Here is a 20945-nt window from a genome sequence, read left to right on the forward strand (position 1 = left end):
GTTTGTTCATTTATTGCATTTAGGAAATTACAAGAATTGGTACTATGTACAGAAAGCAGGTGATAATATATGATGGCTGTTTAACTATCTCTAATATTGCTGCAGTTTTACCCACTCTCCACATACTAATAATAAGGGTGGAGAATCTTTTTGGAAGTGACCATCTTGGGTGGCTTCTTAGTTTCTCTTGCAGCCTTTGGTTAGCCTGGAGTAAGGATGTGGAATAGCAGCATTGCTGGGTGAGTGCTGTAGCTACTTAACAGCAGCAGATTGATACTCAATATCATTTAATGTGGCTTTTGTATAATGTCTCTGGTGGTGCTTGTGTTCATAACGGTTACTGAATACGGTGAGAGTATTCTCACTTGTAGCTGAAACGTGGTAACTAGTCTGAAGACTGCTTGTCCACAAGTGACTTGAAGCACATCAGTGCAGTCTGTGTTATAACATGTTACCTGTGATTTTAAGCCTAAGAAAGTTTCTTCCAGCGTTAAACCTCAGGAAACTCATTAGTCATCTTACCTGGGATAAATCTACTTTGTGTTTCTCATTTCAGTCCTATTTCTTCTTTGGAAAATTCCCTAGAGGTGGCATTAATACACTACACAGAGAGATTTCTGCACAGCATGGTATAATATAATGAATGTTTGTTTGTGCTGTGCCAGATCCTGAAGGTCTTGCTTAGGCAGACTTCTGTGTACCTCATTAAAAATCAGTCTGCTTAAGGAATATGTGAGAAAAGAAGTGAGAGGCTATGGGTTTTTTCCTGAAAAATATCATCAGGAGAAGATTTTAGTATCTTTAAGAATTTCATGGAAGCTGTCTCTTCATCACAGGAGACCTTCTAGCCAGCTGCCTGTTATCATCTGCAAAGCAGCTAAATAGCTTTTCAGTTTCATATTATGCTGTTCATGTAATTTGTTCATGGCAAATTAATCTACTGGGGTTATTTTATCTGGTTGAGTCAGCCATCTTTATAAATGGAATATGCTGAGTACAGCTTGAAGCTCTCCCCTTGTATGCGGGTGTATTTGCAAAGTGATATCTTCGTTGGAGATCGCACTTTTGCTGGGAGCTATTTTGCCATGGGACTAAACGTGTTGCAGGGCTGGCGACATTTGCTAGATCCTCTTGCTAAAAAACAAGCTTAGGCCAGAATTGAAAAGGGTGGAAATCCCAATAGTGGGTTGACAAATGGATGCCTTGTCAGTGACTGAGAGCTCAAGAGGGAATGCGTTTTAATAAGAAACCAGGGGTGTTTTTCATACTGCCAGAATTCAAGCAGTCAGTGGTTGCCCTTGTGCATATAAAACTTGTTGAGTCTCTGCTAATTGCTTCTTACCTTCACTCGAGAAGGGACTACATTGTATTTTGGAGAAGGGACTATACTGTATTTTGAAAAACTCATATTTGAAGCCCAGGGTTGGGACACGAGAGTGCCAGTTTCAACTCCTGGCCTTGCCATGACTTTCTGGAGCATTTCTGAGGAACCTGAGTGCCTTCCCCCAACTTCCATTGCCCCTTTCGGTAACTCAGGAAGCTGATGCTTTCTTTCCTTGCAAGGGAGGGATGTAGGACTGGCTCGGTTTACATATAGAACATTGGGGATGAAAATGCCCTTTAGATGCTGTAAGGCCAAGCACTGATGTCCTTTCCCTGGCAAAGCCCAGCAAGATTGAGCCTGAAGCAGTACTGTGCCAGGCACAGTTCCCATTCCCCTCCTCCCTCCCCATTATCATGTGCTCCTCAACAATTTTTCCACTGTCTACTTAAAAATCAATAAAACAAAAGACTGAGGCTGAAGAAGCTCCACCTGGGGAACCCAAGGTCGAGGAAACCCCTGCTGCTGCTGTTGCAGAAAAGGAGGCCATCCCTGCTGAGCCTGCCGAACCAGCAGAGCAGGCTGCGGTGAGTGACCTGTCCCCCACTGTCACCTCCCGGGCCGCATCCGAGCCACCTTTCATCATGGTCAATGTGCCTGCTGCATTTTAGCCATCCTTCCCATTCTTCACCGTCCATCCATGGCTGGTTGCCCCAGCACCTGGCTGTGTCACAGCATGCCTCTCCAGCACACGTCCTCCTTTCAGCCCTAAAATGTCATTCCTCTTACGTTTGTCATTTTAGACTGAAGTTCACCTGAGTGATTGTGGTTTCGCAGATTGTTTGATTCCAGATGAACTTCAGAAGGGGAAGGAATTGATGCCATTTTTAAATGACCTCATTAGCAGTTTTCCATTTCATTTCAAGCTGAGCTGTAAGCACTAAGCCAATGTACATCTTGTATGGTCCTTGCTAGACCATGAAAATACCAGAAAAAAAGTGATTGTGATATAAATGTCTACAAGGCTCATGATTTTAGAAACCAGCCGTGAGCTGAAGAGGGAACTCCAAGTGCCAGTTTGGAGATTTTTACATGTCAGCATTCAAGAAGCAGTGGAAGGAGAAGGAATGACAGCTCCGCAAGAAGAGCAAAGCAGGGCACTCGGTATCACTACAAATTAAGAAGTGGTCTGAGATGCTAGGCATGGGGTTTTTCTGCTGACTAGCATCCCTTTTTATAACAGGTATCCTAGTGAATATCCTTTTTATCCAACAGAGGTTCTTCTACGTACTGCTGTCAGTCTTGGAGGTGGGTGATACCTGCAGGCTAAGAAAACCTGGAGGAAAAATGCATCTGGTTTTGTAGACTGACAGTTTTCATACTTTCCTTGAGACAATAACACATATCGAAGTCTCTAATGAGTGTTTGTCACTGTTAGAACATACAGATTACTACTTTAAAACTGAACAGAAGAAGGAGTTGCTTTGTGGGTCAGTTCCTTTGCCACAGAAGCCAATGGGAGCTATGTAGCTGTGCTTTTTGACCATCGAGCATAGTTTGGTGCTGTAAGTGTTCCCAGAAGAACAAGGTTCAGCTTGCTGAACCACTCTTGGCCTTGAGTGAGTCCCTGTGTATCTTCATCTGTTAAGTAGGGATGATGATACCCAATTCATCATAAAATTAGATGTTTTTCAGTACGCATTTGATATACTGCCACATGGGAAGCGATATTAAGTAGGCTGACATAGATGCAAATTAGCTGAAGAACATGGAAGTAGCTGGCACCTATAGATGTGGCAATGCAGAACATGGACAGAAGACTTCTCAGATATGCAGCTACTGTAGCTTCTCATGGATCTGTCTCTGGAGCTGGTCTCATTTAACATCTTTATTACTGGCAATGGCTCAGACTCTATGATCCTGATGGTGACATTTATCGATGACTCCAGGTTGTGTAGTGTCATTAACTTTAGGGGATAGCATTAGGCCCATGAGCTCTACCTGGCGGGTGTTAGACCCATGCAAAATTCACGGGTAATGATACTAAGCAAACTGCCTTCAGCAGAAAGAAGGAAGAACTAGTGTTGGTATGCAAGGCTCCGGAGTACAAACAGTTTAATTCAAGACCATCTTAAAGGTGAGTTTGCCTGGGTGGTTCCAGCTGTCTGTACCATGGGATTAAAAAATGATATCCAGCATGAATGCTACAAAGAGGAAAGTTGAGCTTTAGCTGTAGCACCTGGCTAGTTATCATTCCTCCCTTACTTCCATCTTCCTAAGAGAGGAAAAACAGTTTGTTGTGGAAGGAAGGGAGGGCAGAGCCAGATGGGCTGTTCTGGAGGGCTTTGGGGGAAAGGGAAGATAATTCCTGTTTCAGTCTAACCCTTCCCGTTCTCCATGGACTCTGAGCAGCATCACAGCTATGGAGGGAAGCAGTCTCGGTGTGTTCCCCAGAACTACGTTTAGGGTTTAATTCTGATTACACTGGCATGAATTTTGAGTAGTTATTTCATTTTTTAAAAAATTCACTTTTTCTTCAGTTCCATGATACACACTGGAGCAAGTGACTTCAGGATCATCCCCTTACAACAACATAACTGAACTAAGAAAGCCCCCTGGTCTGTGAAGATCAGGCTTCTCCCCTCCTGTGTGTTTTTCTTTTCATTGATATAAATCACAGTAATAACTTGTCAACTCTGTAGTAAGGCAGACAATGAAAATGCCTGTCTGAGGCACGTCATTTTGTCAAACTCTCATCTAGTCAGAGTAAATCTGAGTTTGGAGTAAAGAAGGAGGGAGGAAAGGTGGAGAGAGGGGGGAATGGGAAATCAGTCATTGGTCTGGAGCTCTCCTCTTCAGGTGACGGAATGGCAGGGAATGATGTGAAAGAACAGATATTAATGAAGCTGAAAAGATTGTTTCATTTTGATTATGTGTAAGGATTTAATGAAGAAAGAAATTGTAAAAGAAGCTCACCATTTTTCTAAAAGGAAGCCAGCTCCTTTTTACCTTGCACTAAGACAAAGCGATGGTCTGAAGCTTGTTGCACGTCTTAAGAGCTGATGAAATGACAGGTTGTGGCTGCAGCACCACGCATCTGCTCGTCGGCCAACACGATCTTTTCAGATTATCTGTTTTGCTGCCTGACTGTCCATGAGGAGTTCTGGGTCCACGGTTTGTTGGCAGCTGCTCTAGCCGAAGCACGGGACTGCAGAGCTTTTGGGAGAGAGGCAAAGAGAAATGCAGAGCAAGAGCCAGGCAATTTAAGAGCAACCCAGGAGGGAGACCGTAGGCACTGAATAGAAGTTAAACAGTTTTTATTAGGTTTGTGCTGGGATTTTTGTTGCTTTTTGAATATGAAGTTGTAATTGCTAATTTGGGAAAATAAGCTAGAAGTGTTGATTTTAAAAATGTCTGAATTGGAGTCATTCTGCATTGGCTCTGAGGGTTTTTTATTTCAGGCAGGGCTTTCCAGGACTTGCAAAGAGGAGTTTTGAAGATTAGGATTAATGACAAGTATGATCAAAGCTAAGGAAAAGTACACTGAGTTGCAAAAGATGAAAACATGTCATTTCTCGACAGCAATTCTGCATTCATTTGCTTTGTGAGTGACAGTTTACTTCAAAAGTGGAGTTGTAAAATATTGATAGATACTTGCTTATTGGGAATCCTTTATCAAGTTCAGTAACTTCCAGTTTGGAGTGACAGCCACTAATCAGTTTAATTTTTCTGTGGTAAGTTTCCTGTCACATCCCAGTAATCCAGAAAATGTATGGCATGCATTCTGCATTATAGGAACTTTGCAGTAAATTTTCTGGTGGGGTTTTCATTTAAATTAGGGATAGGGTACTGCTTGCCACTTCGGGAGTTTTGGATTCAGTTTGCTTGCTGTTTCGTAGTCTGCCTGGAGAAGATTGCCAAGACTTCATTACAAGAGCTCATCAGAATTGCTGCCTGGTATCTCATTACGTATTTTTGGTGTGGTCCTTCAGGTCTCAAATGCCATAGAACAAATAAAGTTTTTATTAGTAGCTGCCAACAGTTGATCCTGTTCGGGGAGAAGATAAAATGTTTGGTAATTAAAAGGACAGAATGACCATGTGCACCAACAGAAGCGAAGTTAACCATGGTAAAAAGTCTTTGCATGGACTTCTGCACACCGAAACAGTTGTTTCCCTATTTCCATACCATCCCCAAAGGCATCTTTAAAATCCAAAGGATACAGTCTAAAGCATATAATGCATTAACTGCTGATTTACTTCTTTTTCAAATAACACTACCCCTCTTGCCACATAATTTTTTCACATTCAAACAAAGATGAAATGAGGACATTATAATGAAGTGAAAGCTTATGAAATCTTGTTATTTCCCTTTCTTCTTTTCCTACATGTGAGGTATAGTGCTTGGAGTTGAGAACCCTGCTCGGAGATCAGCTTTTTGACTTCCGTCACGCTCATTAGTTTGGAAAGAGCCTTCCAGTGCTTTGGGTCTGATGCCTGCCTGGACCTCTGATGTTCTCCCATTAAAGCAGTCAGACACTCAGCTAAATACTGTGGTTTTCAAAGCTGTGTATAGGCATATATGAAACTACCTCCCAATGAGCTCTTTGCAGACGCTGAGCAAGTACAGCAGAGGCCAGGGAAAAGCCTGCAGCTTAGGGGGTATCTAACTGTGGTTGAATCCCACTGTAGGTACAATAGGCGGAGCATGCCATTTGGAAGAGAAATACAGTGGTTAGACACAAAAGAGCGGTCAACTGTGTCCAAATTCTGAGTGTGCAGCTAAGTGCAGGTGCAAAGTTGGAGCATGAGGCCATTAAAAATATATGGCTCTCGCATAAGGGAAAGAACTGATATACAATAGTGTCATTCTATTGAAGTCTGCAGAAGCAGATTTTTCTCTGTTAATGGAACCAGGGTGTTACTTTACTCAGATGTTATTTCAGTCATCCTTTTTACTAGGCTTTCATGCCCTAAAACTTGTTCAGTTTATGCTGCTGTGCCTCTCTCCTCAAATCTCACTATTCACAAAATCCCAAGTTCCAGCTGATTAGGTGGAATTGATTAAAAATTTTTTTATTTAAATTTTTTTTATTTAAAAGGCCAAATGCTACTAATTTGACTAGTGCACTGTAGTCAAATTAGCTTTGGGAAGCAAGGGGAGCTCTCCTTACTTTCCCCTTTCCCACCAAAACTGTGCTTTCAGTTAGCCTGGAAAACAGTTCTCGTTTAAAAATATGTGTGTGTGTGTATGTATATGTATATATGTATATATATGTTAGATTCTTCTGCAAAGAGGCCCAAAGCTGGGCTGATGGGTTTCTTACCAGAAAATATTGCCAAGGTATTATTAAGAGAAGGCCAGAGGCTGGCATGTTCCTGACTATAAAGTGGAGGATGATGCTCATTTCTGAAGGCAATTTGGCTTGTAAATAGTGCTGATGGCAGAAATTCAGCACTTTTTAATAGTAAAAGTAGGGAAGGCATCTATCTACCGACTTGCAGTTGGACATAAGGCTTTTATGGGCAATAGAAACATTTGTATACATCTGTACAGAAAAAAAAGTAAAAAAAAAAAAAGAAAAAAGAAGAAAAATAAATGAGACTTCTGTGGGTGGCTGTGTGCATGCATGCATCGCTAGAGTAAGAAATAATATTTTGCTGTTGATATTTGTTTTTTCTACCGAAGACCCTCTATGGTCTCCTCAAACTTAGTATAAAATCAAGGACTCCAAGGGAGAGTTTTGGTAGCTTCAAAAAGAAAAAAAAAAAGAAGAATTAATCATTTTTAAAAAGGTTATATAACACTGTAATTTTAACGGGATAAAGCTGTGAGGTTTCTATGGTAATGCCACTGTCAGCAGCTGCCTTGCCTTGACATCTGGACATGTTTGGGGCTTATGAGGTGACTGCAGGCAATACTAGAAGATTAGATTAGAAAAAACCATGAGTGATATGAAGTTTGGATATAACTCAGCATCCTTTTATTAAAAAAAAAGAAACATGCAACCATTTCAGCTGAAACTTGCAGAAATTTTGGAGTGACAGTTGTGGGCGTGTGAAGGCAGTTAGCTGGAGCCTGAGTACTGGAGGTCTCCTAATTTCTGATTGCTAAAGTGGAAGGTCCAAGCTGCCATGCCCTCCCATAGGTTTGCCTAACTTGTCTTAACAGCTCTTCTGAAAAATCTGACCTATCTGTGTTTGCAAAGCAGCCTCAACATTTATTAGCAAAGTGGATTTCCATAACAGGGCTTTGATTTGCTTTTCCTCAGCAGAGCGTCTTTAGAAATAGCCTGTGTCTGCAGGGAGTCAAACCTGAACAGAAAAAAAAGGCTTCCAACTGTTCCACACCAGGCCTGAATTTTAGCGGTTTGGACTGTTGACCTTCTGTAGAAAAGGACCTAAGAGTTAGATGGCATCTGTGCTATAAACAGTACTATTTGGGGGGAGCCCATTGCCATTCAGTGCATTCAATCCCTTGAACACCTGAATGGGTGTCAGATTTGGAAAACCACTGACACATGTCTGATTTTTTAACTGTCAGGCACCTGCTGCATGTACCACTGAATATGGACCTAGAGAAAGGTGATTCTGAAAAAAAAAAAAAAAAATATTAACTTTGTGACCCATCTCTTTTGAACAGCCCCTTTAAATGTGTTGCAGTCCAACATGAGTGGAAGAAGTAAGTGGTTTAGAAAGTTTACCTTCAAACTCCCGTTGAGCTGCAGGGGCAGCAACAGGTTATAGTGGGAACAGTTTGGGTCTTGGGTGGGAGAGATCTGAACTTGCTGGAAACTGCAAGGTCAGCAGTGTTGTGGGTTGTTGCTTACTAAAACATTCTTCAAAGCTGGTGCTGTTATGAGAATACTGATAATAAGATTAAATAAAATTGCCATTAGCACTTACTGTGTAATGATGATGGCATATGTAAAAGGTTTTATTTGTTGGGTTTTAGCCTGTAACTACTTTCATCTCAGATTATATGTGGCAGCAAGAATCTTTCTGCTTGCTATATATTATCCCATTTAGTTCCAGCCATTCATTTCATTGCATCCCATACATGCCGTGCTTCCATTAAGCTTGATTAAGACCAATTTCTCTGCAGCCATTGCCTCAGCATGAGTAAGGTGATGACCATCTTTCCTCTTTATACAGGACAGTGTCGAGGCAGGGGATAAGGAGACAACTGGAGTTGCTGAGAAAGAAAGCGAGGTACATATGAACAGCCGCAAGAGCATGGTTGTGCTTTAAGACCTTCGAGAGAATCATGGCAAAAAATATATTTGTCATTTGCATGTCATCAATATGTAGGCCAATATGATGCAGCTGTGACATAGCTGTGTAGATGTAGATATATCTGTATCTGCAGTAGATACGATGCAGCTGTGACATAGCTGCGGTATCTACTCTAACACTGTGTAGATGTAGATATATCTGTATCTGCAGTATATATTGTAACACCAGAGCACCTCACATTCAATGCAGGACCTGCCTTAGAAACTGCCTGTCGCAGCAGTATTGTGTGATAAACATCTCAGGGCAGCAAACAAAGCAGCTCCGTGGTAGAAGGAGGCATAATGCTGTTTCTATTGACATTTGGAAATACGTTGCATAGATTCCCAGTAGCTTTTACACTTCCCATAAATCTGGTTGCCTAGCCTTCCTGCAAACATCATTATAAAAAGAAAAAAAAAACCCACTATGATTAATCATTAATTTTTCCTAGCACAATATGCCCTGAACTGAAACAGTTATTTGAAAATAATCATGTTACGAGTTTGTTAGCTAAAGCACAAATCCAGCATCAAGTTAGATACGGTCAAAATCAAATTACAAAGCAACTGAAAAGCGCAGTGACATACTTTAGGCTGTGCTTGTGTGGACTCGAATGATTGCATTTTGTTTATATTTCTTCAGAGGTGATAACGCTGCATACCCTGAATCCTTCTATACTAACATGAAACTACAATGTGTTCAAGCATGCACAGAGGGCAGCGCAGGAGGAATGGCTACATATTAAGTGCAGGGATAGAAGTAGGGACTGAGAAAGAGATGGTAACTCTTAGTTATTAATCACTTGGGGTTTGTATCTTGAGATGCTGACAACCTCCTTTTTTGTCGTTACCCATTTTGGTGCCACAGTGTGTACAAAAAGATCGTGAACTGGTCTCCATTCACTTTGGCTTCAGAACACGGTGTCCAGCTGTCCAAGCTTGGGTTTGTTACCCTGCTGGAAAACAGCATTAGCTCTGCTAGAGTTGAGGGTGCATCTGTGGCTCCAGAGTATCCCAGTGTCACTGGGAAGTGAGTTTGGGGCTCACTGGTGCTGTACTCCTCACCAGCGCTGCCACATCTGCGTAGAAATCAGTGGAAGTGCACTAGCAAGAATGTACAGGATGGGAGTGGTAGATCAAGGCCGGCTTGGTGCTGGCACAATGCAAGCAACTCTTGCGTTGCTTCTCTAGCAGTGGCTTGTTACTCCCAATAAATCTGGCCCAAGAAGAAACGTGCAAGGAATTCCTCACTATCCTGTGAGCACCAAGGCTAATTCTTTGAAAATCTTTCCCCTTTTTTTCTAATACCACTTGTCCTTATAAAGTTGAGGTCTTTTATCTGGCGAGTTTGACCCTGTGTTCTGCTTAAAATAGCAGTATTTCTATATGCAGAAGAGCTGCCATAAGAGATCAAGCTATTTGCTAAGCTGATATCTGGCCGCCTGTGGAGGGTGGTAACTTGGCATAACAAATTCTTCAGTGCTACCCCAAAAGTCATCCAAGGCTTTGCAAGCAATTGATGTGTTCCCTAAAGCATGTTGATTAGTTCCTCTTGACGTTATATTAGCTAGCTTAGCTGCAATTATAACCGTCATAAGAATTACCCAGTCCCTTTCTAAAGCCAGCCATGGGGCGAGATCTTTAGCTCTGGAAAACCGGCCATAGCTCAGGGAGCTCCACTGGCAGAGCCCCAGCAGCAGGCTCAGTGCCCCCCCTCCTTCTCCTCTCCCTGGGCTTGTTCTTGCTGCTGCTGCGTCTGTGGCCATGTGTTGGGCTGACAGTGACATTGAGGAGAGGAGAGGGCAGCCATGTGAATCGGCTGCATCCTAGGTAAAGAAGTATTCACTTCTGTGGCAATTGAGTCAAGTGGTTCTTCTAGCACAGCCCTCATTATACTAGATGACCCTTTCTTTGGCCCTTGTGTGGTTGGTGTAATGGGACGACTGTCCAAATTTCAATAATACTGCTAGAGGTAGCTCATTTGGCATACTATTAGACTGTCTAATATTATTGTTGACCTACAGAACAGAGATTTGTAGGATTGGTTTTCAATATGAAGTAAGGTACTACGGGTAACTATGCCTGCAAGTATCTGGCTCACCATAGCTGGGTATGAATTCAGTGGGGTGAGCCTCCCTCTTTTTTTTTTTTTTTTTTCTTTTCTGTACTAATCAAATATATTTGAGGCTGATAGTGAGGTTCATTCTGTGCTACCTCACACACATTTTTGTAAAAGCTTTTTTTAATCATCTAGCTTGCATTGATGATGATGAGGCAGTTGTGAGCTGTGGTATACATTCAGTGACTCACGGCTACCGGCTGTGAGAGCGTCACCCTTTCACTGCAGGGTATCTGGGAGCTGATTCATGTAAATTAGTATTCTCTTCCTTAGTGAAATAAAATGGGCTGTACAAATCCAATAAACAGAAAAGAACTGTTGATCTTAATCACAACAGACGGCAAAATCAATTTCTGCAGCATGCTGTTAGAAGCGCATGGTGTAAAATCAATCTGATACGCACTCTGTTCCCCCTCTTTCCTACCAGCCTCTTCCAGGGCTTTACCACTCAAGATTTATTTGAATATCTTCTTGGGTCAAGGCTGCTAAAATTGGTAATACTATGAGTGGCAGGCTTGCGTGCCTTACGAGTCACGGGAGAAGATGTCAACATCTGCCCGTGTCTTTTGATGTTACTTCTTTTTATGATAGTAAAAGAAGTCGGCAGCGTTTTCAATTTAAACTAAAGCTTCTCCAGTGATTTCTACAAAACCCGATAGTATTTGCTGCCTTCAAGGACTCCAGAAATATTTCTCTATCACATCAGTTAACAGCAGCGAATAGCAGTAGTGCTGAATATTAGATACTGCTAAAAAACAATGCCTGAAGCGTGCCCCCGAACAACTGCAGGTCGTTCAAGCTGAGTTCAGGTAGCTGAGTCAGCCTCAGCCATGGAGGAAAGATCAAACTGAGGGAACAGGGAGTATGAGGCTGCTAACTGGAGATCCAAGATATTTCTGCTAACTGTACTGGTACCTCGAAAACAATTTTTCTTCAGTGTTTTTACTTTATGATGGTGCTTTCTGCCATACGTTAAAAATTCCATATTGAATTTAATTGGATTACAAAATTAATTTTGTCATTTACCTTCCACACTCCAACCCTTAAGATAATTCTGCTGTAAGAATACATCCAATATGCTGCTGTAAGTACATACCAGTATATACCAATACAAATATTAGGGTGATACACAGATTACAGCAATAGTCTCTGCTGGATGAAGGATTCAAAACTGATCTTTACACAGGTACTTTTCCGTCCACCTTTCAAGAACTGGCACAAAACACATTAACTTTTCCACATGGACAGATCACAAATGGTTTAGTCATATCCAAACTGAATGGGCTTTTATGTATGTTTATTTTTTTCCATACCGACCTAGCTATAGATCTTTACGGTTATATTTTTTTCCGATATATGATGTAATCTGAGGATTTCTGATCTTTATCCAGCTGTAGAATATATTTGCTTGCTGATATAGCCCAATTTGCAAGTCTCTCTATTAGAAAGGAGTGTGTAATTAAGGCAGTATTTTTGGAGCCAGCCCAGGTCTAGAGGTAGGTGATAGTGGCTGGAGAAGGTTTGGAGCCTCTTCCCAAGAACAGACTCTGCTAGCAAGGTCCTGTGGACCCCTGGACAACTTGTAAGTTCCTTCTCAGCAGAAACCTGTGGTGAATTTCTTCCACCATACAGCTTGAAGGCAAGAGAAGGGAAAAATACTAGAGCCTCGGCAAACTGTTACTCCACCAGTAATACCTGAGGACTCTGCTAAATGCGCCTAGGGAGGTCTCATAAATGTCTCTCTCCCACCTGTTAATCATCTCCACTGTGCAAGCTCATCCCACGCAGTGCATTGGGGCAGGATGGCAGCCCCCAGCGCTGAAACCCCAATGAAACCACGGCCATGGGTTGGCACCACCCAGGGAGGTCGTAGAGCAGAGGCTGGTCGACGGTGTCTCCAGCAGATACCTAGAACTCTTATCCTGAAAGGTCCCTCCCTCCTGTTGTTTGTAGGGGGTACCTGCCACCGAGGGGGCTGCGGCAGCGGAAGACGGTGTAGCTGTGGCAGCGGGAGCTGGTGACGGCGCTGCTACCGCTGAGCAGGAGGGTGTTGCTGAAGGTGACAAAGCTCAGGGAGAAGAAAAGGAGGCTGACACGTCTCAGGTAACTCACCTTGGTGCGCAGGAGAGTGCGTTAGGGGAGTCAGGACAGATCCAGCAGCCCGAGAGAGGCAAGGCTGCTGCAGCTCTGTGCCCCCAGCTCCAACCAGTAACAGGGGTGAAGCTCTCCTGCGATAGCCCTGGGAGGGGCCCACACAAGGTGTCCCTTCTTCTGAGTCCTTCATTTGGGTTGTGCCTGCCTCTGTGTCCCTGTGTTCCCCTGGGCTTGAGGAAATGGGGCTTGATGGGCTGATGGCTCCTGCGATGGGCATGGGAGCAGCATGGGCAGGGTGTTGCTGGGCTTCCCCTCCTGCTGCTGTCTCTCTCTGCTCCTCTGCAGAGACGAGCTTTATCACATAACCTAACAGGGCTTTCTGGAGAATTAGGCAGAGAAAGTGATGGATTTTTCTTGTGTCCTGGCACCATGTCCTATCAATAGCATTACTTTGTTTTATGTAAATCATGGTGGTCAAGCTATGTATCTGCATCTGGCCTGCTGCCTTTCCTTCTGAGACCTCTGAGGAGCTGGGGAACAGCTACTAGAGCAGCCCCTGCAGCTGGACGGCCAGCTGCCACCTCCTGTCATTACATGCTGTATTTCTTCTGTGCACCAGAATAGGATGGTCTGGCAGAGGATCGATGAACGTTCTTTTCAGGTTGGATGCGCCAAGAAGTTTCATTACATGCTTTTTGTCCTAGGCTTCATTATAGATCTGACGTTACCTATTTAGCCTTTTTGCTTTCTCTGTTCCCAGTTACATTGCTGTAAATCAGGATAAATCCCCTCAATCACTCAAAAAAATAGGTTATGTTTCCTTTTTATCATTATTATCCTGCCAGCTTGAATTCCCAAAGAAATATAGGACAGCGACTCCTGGAACTTGTGGCTTTACCCAAACCCACCTAAAGTTAAGAGCAGGGTGGAAGAGAAAGGTCTGTTAATTTCCATGCACATTGAAAATAAAACCCAAGCTACCTAGAGAGCATTTTTATTATTTACTGCAATAATTTGTGGTAATACAGAAAGTAGGCTTAGGAGGACTAAGGGGAACAGTGAAAATAGGGAAGCGATTACTCCTTTACATTCTTGCACAAGTACTGTTTTCTGTCTTAATGTAAGAATCCACTGTGGAGAAGAAAGAAATCCCCATTCCCATAATTGCCCTGTGCAATGAACAAATAATTGTGTTTTCCTGCTTGAAAAAAAAAAAACCTAACTACTCTTACGGTGCTTTTGTGGTTTGATTTTCCCCCCCCAGGAAAAGGTCAGCAGCATCCCTTCAGTAGTAATAGAGCCAGCATCAAACAATGAGGGGGAGGGAGAAGAACATGAAGTCGTCATGAACGAGTCCAAAGATGCTGCAGCAGAGATGGGCACTCAGGGCACTGACGCTTCTCCCAGTGAAACTTCCCAAGTTGGAACTGAGCAGAAGCCCACTGAAGAAACGCCAGCTGCACCTTCTCAGGATCAGCCTGTTCCAGCAGAAGATGCAGCTTCTGCAATGCCACCTGGCTTTCTCTTTAAGGTCTGCTGCTTCATTCTTCTTTTAGACATCCCTTTCAGATCTAGTTTCTGCAGATGTGTCCATCTGCGCAGGCAGCGTGATGATTTCTTGAGGCCAAAGGACGCTCAGTTTAACAGCCCCACATACGCACACACAAATACAAACAAACACAACTTCAACGTTGTGTTGTTGCTTCACACGTGAAGTCTGAGAAGATACATTTTCTGCACACTGTTGTTACTGTGCATGTCCTTATGTAGCTGTAAGACTCACTGAAGTACAAGAACGCTTTCATCTCACCAAATTACTACTGGCAATGAATATATTCAGTAAAGTGCACTGCCACAGAGTTAGTCAGCAATATTGTATGATATATGCTAATGATATATCTGATAGACTAACAATATATTTGATCTTTAGGGTCCCTTCCAACCCAAACCATTCTATGATTCTCTGATTCTATGACTATTAAAAAAATGGCATTTTTTCTGGCCTGAAAATCTATAGTGGAAGTTTTGGTTCTATTGAAACCCATGGAGCTTCTACAATTCACGGTAATGAAGCTAAAATGTCATTCTGTGACTTTAGTAATATCATAGTTATAAACTGTTAGGATAATCAAACAGAAAAGTTTAATGAGGTGTTAAGAGAAATTCTCTCCTTGGCTGGCAAGACCCACAGGGTTTCCTGGTTCACAGGATTCTTTGATAATGCTTCTCACTTCAGAATCACTGAGCAGCAGCAAAGCTCCTTGAGGATGGATGAAATTTACATGCTTCCTATTATAATTTGCATAGTTCAGACTAATTAGTCCCCTAGCACTCCATAAACATGCCATTCTTCTTGGTCTGTTCTCATTGCTTAATATTTTCAGCAAACTTTGAGAGTAATGGTAAGGTGAGGGTGAACAGTAGCATGGAACTCTGACTCGGACATGCTGACATAGTTCATCTTTTGTTTTGCCTCACACTCTCTGGGGTCAGATGAAAATAAGGAGAAGCAGAATATATGACAGCCATCTGGTTCTTAATGCCATTTTCTTTCATTATTGCAGAGTTTTCATGGAACTGGCTGTGCTTGGAGAAAATTAAAATAGTGTATCTCTTAAGGAGGTAGAACCATTTAGTTAAAATGGTCTGTTCACAACAACGTGCTGATCCTGCCAATATTTTAATAATTCGTCCCTTTGAAAGACAGATATTTTTGGCATGCCTATCTGCCAGTAAATGGGAGCTCTTTTCAGGGCAAACATAAAGTAGGGTTGCCATTACTCGCCTCATTGATCACCTGTTGAAATTGGTGCTGTACGTCCCACTCAAATTTCCACTGATGTTTACTGCAAGAATAATATCCAGTGGCCACAACAAAAGAATGAGTGAGAGTCTGAAATATCGGTTGCTCGTAGTCTTTCCCAAGTTTATTTGCAAAATCCTGCTGTCCCTCTCTCAGATCTAGTAATGACAGTGGGAAATGAAAGCAAATTCCTTACATGGAAGAAATAAGGGTGGTAGGACTTTTCTGAGAGGCAGAACTTGTGGGGTGTTGCAGTGTCACCTGTCCTTGAGATCTTGGTTTCCTTCGGTAGTTTCAGGTAGCTTTGCTTAAACTGTCCCTGCTTCCAAGCATATGAACAGATACCTTCGATGTGAATCCATGTCCAAGTTAATGATTTGAATGTACCTACCTATAGCCATATCTTTGCATAAAAAAGGCACAGAGAATTTTCTTGAGAAAATGCGTACATTTAGATCATGCCTATATGTTTGGTGTTAATTTCTTCAGGTTGAAGTTCTACATGATTTCGAGGCAGCTAACAGCGATGAGCTTAATTTAAAACGAGGAGATATTGTACTAGTAATTCCTTCCGAGACCACAGCTGATCAGGTAAGAACATGTGGTTCTTTCTTTTGTTGACATTTTTCTTTGTATCATTTTATTTCTCACAGATTATAGTTAATGGGAAATGTGTATTCAACATGTCATTACTGTTAGAAAACATGAAGATTCTAATTTTTTCTTTGTACTTGGTTCCGTTTGAGACTAAATGGCACAGTTAGCTACAGCTAAAGTCCCAGATACATGCTACTGACAGGATCTGACCTCAGCATATTTTCTAGGACTTTTTAATGCTACTTTGTAGTGGATTTTGTACAGGCACACATGCACATAAAGATTTAATATGGAAGATGGAAGCAGTCTGTTTGCAGTGGTGTCCTGCGACAGGACTAGGGGCAATGGGTGCAAACTGAAACATAAGAGGTTTCAGTTGAATATGAGGAAAAACTTCTTTACTTCGAGGGTGACAGAGCACTGGAACAGGCTGCCCAGGGAGGTTGTGGAGTCTCCTTCTCTGGAGATATTCAAGGCCCGCCTGGATGAAGTCCTGTGTAGAATGCTCTAGGAGAGCCTGCTTTAGCAGGGGGGTTGGACTAGATGATCTCCCGAGGTCCCTTCCAACCCTTGCGATTCTGTGATTCTGTGATTCTGTGAAGATGAATTAATTAAAAATTGTACATTATGTTGCTATACATTATCTTGTCTTAACATTGCAGAAGAAGTGATTACATGGTCCCTAGCTGTTCAGAGCTTTTATGTGTGGATTTGGAGAATAATACAAATTCACCCACAGAGAGCAATGAGACTGCACACAAAATGTGGTGCCCTACAGCCAAAATGTATAGAGGTTCTGCTATGCGTGCTTCATGCCTCTAAAACTAATTCTGGAAGCCTGAACCTGAATTAAACCACAGTTTAATTTCATTTAAGACATCTAATTTTGTTTTAACAGCGCATTTCAGGTGAATTTTTTAACAATTGTATTCCATGCATTAAACTGAATTGCAGTGAATTGGTTTTAGGTCACTGCTTTAAAAAAGAAGACCATACTGCACACTGTTAGCACCAGCCGCTTCGTGGGCATCTGTTGGTGCCAGTAGTGTTGGTGAAAAGTCTCCGGTTGATTTGGGGGTTGAGAGTTGGGGACCTGGATCCTGCCTAGTGAGGTAGCTAAGGGCACTGCTCTGAATGAAGAATATTTCTTAAAATAGGCCTAAATACTAATGCCCTAAGCACATATGAGTGCTGGGGACTGCACTTGAAATTATTTTGATGGTTGATGCTGTCCACGGGTAGGTAATAACCAGTGCTCATCATCTCAGCTGAGCTTTCTTTAATACAAGAGACAAGCAATTGGTTTTTGTGTTTGGAGGGGTTTTTATTTCAGCATAAAAGATTTTTCTTTCAACAGGGCACTTTGCTCTTTTTATAGGGATAGATTTTGTTATCCTTACTCAAATTCTGCTGCTTCTTACCTCATGGGCAGTTCAGCTGATTTTGTTATCAGTATTTGCAGGGTAGGATAGGACACTGCTGTAAGGATAGCCAAATCTGCTCTCTGTCTTCAGTCTGTTTTTCTTAGGTATTAAATATGCTTAATCTTCACTTGGTGAATCCATGAAGTATATTCTTCTCTTGTGGTGTGCATCGAAATTCCATTAGCATTAACTGAAGTAAATTGTGTGCAATGATGGAGAAAATAAACCTTTATGTATTCATGTTTCTGAAACCGTTCTGGTCATATCTTTATTACTCAGTACATACTTACCCTTCATGTTTAACATCACCATAAAGCTTAATCTTTTTGTCTTTTGCCAGATACTTTGTTGATTTATATAGAGTCTTTTTATCTTTGTCATTCTTTATTCTCCTTCAAAATCGACCTGTCTAAAACCATAATTCTAATATAACTGGTAACATCAGCCTGCGTTCCCCGTTTGAAGCAACCCAGTCCCACCCAAGGGGCTTCCATTTTTCCATCTGGCTTGAGCTGAAGTTATTATCCAGTAAAACTGTTAAGTCCTTTGTACAATCTGCTCTGCCTGTGCTAGAAAGCTGTAGTTCCTCACTCCTTTCTCTCAGATATCCTGCATGCTTCAAAAATGTGTCCCCAGTTACACATACCCAGCCAATGTCATACATAAGCTGCATCCGCTTCAGTGATGCGTATTTGGGGGCAGAGAGCCAGTACATCACCACATGCAGCCACTGAGCAATCGTGACTTGGGGTTGTACGTGCAGATCCTTTCATGCTACTCTATCTCCTCGTGTGCTCTCTGTGCAATGATAATATGGCAGCACTAGAAATTCCCTGTTCATCATGGCTTTGCTCTGTCTCCTGTTCTTAAAAGGACAAGGCACAGCATTCGTGAGATGAGAGGAGGTTGAACTTTTTAAAAGAAAATACTGAATTGATTTTATTCCAGTAGAATTGATAATACTTAAGAGAACCCAGCACTTTCTAATAAGAAATCTCTCTTTCAATTTCTTGGGCTGAGGGTTTGTTTTGCAATTTTTGCATGTCTGATTTTGGTTTAGGTTTCCAGGAATTTTTGGAAAAATAGTTGAATATCAACTAAGTTTGAGCTTCTAGAGATCATAACTCCAGAGGATGCAAGAACTGTTATTTCTTCTGAATGCAGATACATGAATGAGACAAAAGAACTCTCAGGAAAAAAATTCTGATTGAAAACTAGTTCTTCCCCCCATCTATGGTATTGTGTAATGTTTCTGCACACTGCACAAGCACACCAATATTATTGTGGGAACTTTGAAAAAGTTTCAGCCGAGATTCACACACAAAAAAAAAAAAAAAAAACAACGGAGATTTGCACAAATGCAGATCTGGTATAACACTGGGTGACCTGGAAGACTGATAATCCAGGTTTGAGTTCAGGTGGGGGTTAGATAGGCTACAGGCCGTACAATATGTTCACAGCCACTCGGTCTTGTACAACTATGGTCTGGCAGAACAAAGAAAACAGTCTGTGCAAAATCAGAGGCTGCTTTTTAAGCAAAGCACCAAATCTTTTAGCCATGTGACTCCAAAATGTCCGAGGGTCTGAAGCTCGTAGCAAGGAAGGGGGGGAGACCTGAAGTTTAAGAGACTCTGTCTTTTTCCTTGCAGGAGGCTGGCTGGTTGACGGGCATTAAGGAATCCGAGTGGCTTCAGTACAGAGATGCAAATAGTTATAAAGGACTTTTCCCAGAGAACTTCACACGCCACCTGGAGTAGTTCTCCGCTCAGGCAGACGACCGTGGTACGAAGCTCAGTCAGTAGGTTTTTAACCTCTTTGAAACACAGGAGCCCACCTTTTTGTAGTTTAAGCTGTTAATGGTTTACAGACTGGTGCCAGACAAAGCTTGTTGAAACATATCAAAATGAGCATGAATGCAAACAGTTAAGCTAGCAATTTCTGAAGCAGTACATGAAAAAAAAAAGAAATAAAAAAGAAATGTCCTTATTTGTTCACACGTACGTGGCAACGGGTTTGTTTGTGCTTTGTCAGAGCTATGGTGATCCCGTACTTGGTCCTTTCCCATGAAATCTGAAATTAGCCTCCTCAATACCAAAACCTTAACTTCTCTGCACTAAGTGTATTGTATTGAGTTGCACTGCAGACGATTTAATTAGTTATCCTGTAGTAATGAGGTCAAACTGTTATAAGTTTCATGTGTTTAAAAAAATAATTAACTGCTGCAACATTTTTCAATGTTATTTTTGGACATGCATAATATATATACACACAAGAACTTATATGTGTATATATAAGTGCATATGGATATATATGCATTTTCACAACTTCATCGTAGTTCTTTGACTGCGTAGTATCATCAGTACATGCATTGCTCTTTCACTGTCTGGCATTACAGGAAACGGTTTTGTTCCAAAGCAAAACTAGCTGCTCCATTGCCAAAACATGATACAGTATCTGTGTTCGTAATGTGAAATTTTCATTCTGAGATGATGAATAACATCATGTTCAAAGCTGCTAAACCTTTGAGAAGGCATGGCTCGGTCTCCCCTTCCAGCTGCAGTAGTTAAAATGAGATAATCTGGAGGGGGAGCTGTTATGATGCTAATCTATAATTTTTTTATTTAATTGGCTGAATAAATAAATAAAAGAAACAGAACTAATCTCTGAGAAGAAATAAACACAATATATTTTCACTATATGTATTTATGCAGCATACCTTCACAGATCCTTTTAAAAATAAGATATATAATGTATCCTGTATCAAAAAGTCATCTGTAACTTATGTTTTCCAGTGCTGTGTCATTAAAAATAAACCTTTGATCCAGAGAAGCTGTTTCATCTGTGGTGCTTTTGAAGCTTTGTAACACTGAAGTTCGTATAGTCTATATGTTGTATTAGAGAATTCAATCTTAATTTAATACCTCTTTTTCCAAAGAAACACGGCATAATGGGTGCACCATCTAAATCAGTGTTCTCAACACTAGTCGTGGCCAGAGCTGCAAAAGGTCTGAACCCCAGCTCAGCACAGCTCCTAGCTGCTTCCCTTGTTCCAGACTCCGACCGCCAGCTGATATCTGTCCACAAGCACCAAGGGAGCTTGTCTGTGCTTGACCATCACTCAGCTGAGGATTGCTACTTCTTAGTAATTTTTCGCTTGTCCATTTATTTTGTGTGGAAAGAAAGTTCTCCATGAATCTGCTCTATTGTGTTCGCTGATGCATGGAAGCTGCACATATTTAGGAACATCTGTATTTTCCTAGCAATTCAGTTATTCTTCATGATATTTTGGTTGGGTTTGTGTGCAAATGGTATCC

The 20945-nt window shown here is 41.7% G+C and overlaps 1 protein-coding gene across 1 annotated transcript in view; it reads left to right on the top strand.

Moving 5' to 3' along the window:
- Positions 1-19388, top strand: part of AMPH (amphiphysin) — a 67667-nt gene extending 48279 nt beyond the window's left edge. Inside the window, exons 16-21 of the mRNA XM_035899245.1 lie at positions 1792-1908; positions 8476-8532; positions 12667-12816; positions 14072-14338; positions 16100-16201; positions 19281-19388. Coding sequence (XP_035755138.1) covers positions 1792-1908; positions 8476-8532; positions 12667-12816; positions 14072-14338; positions 16100-16201; positions 19281-19388 — 801 coding nt within the window. The remainder of the gene's footprint in view (positions 1-1791; positions 1909-8475; positions 8533-12666; positions 12817-14071; positions 14339-16099; positions 16202-19280) is intronic.
- The last annotated feature ends 1557 nt before the right edge of the window (positions 19389-20945 follow it).

This window comes from Egretta garzetta, unplaced genomic scaffold, assembly GCF_000687185.1.
Source record: "Egretta garzetta isolate BGI_Z169 unplaced genomic scaffold, ASM68718v1 scaffold1038, whole genome shotgun sequence".
Classification (NCBI taxonomy): Eukaryota; Metazoa; Chordata; class Aves; order Pelecaniformes; family Ardeidae; genus Egretta; species Egretta garzetta.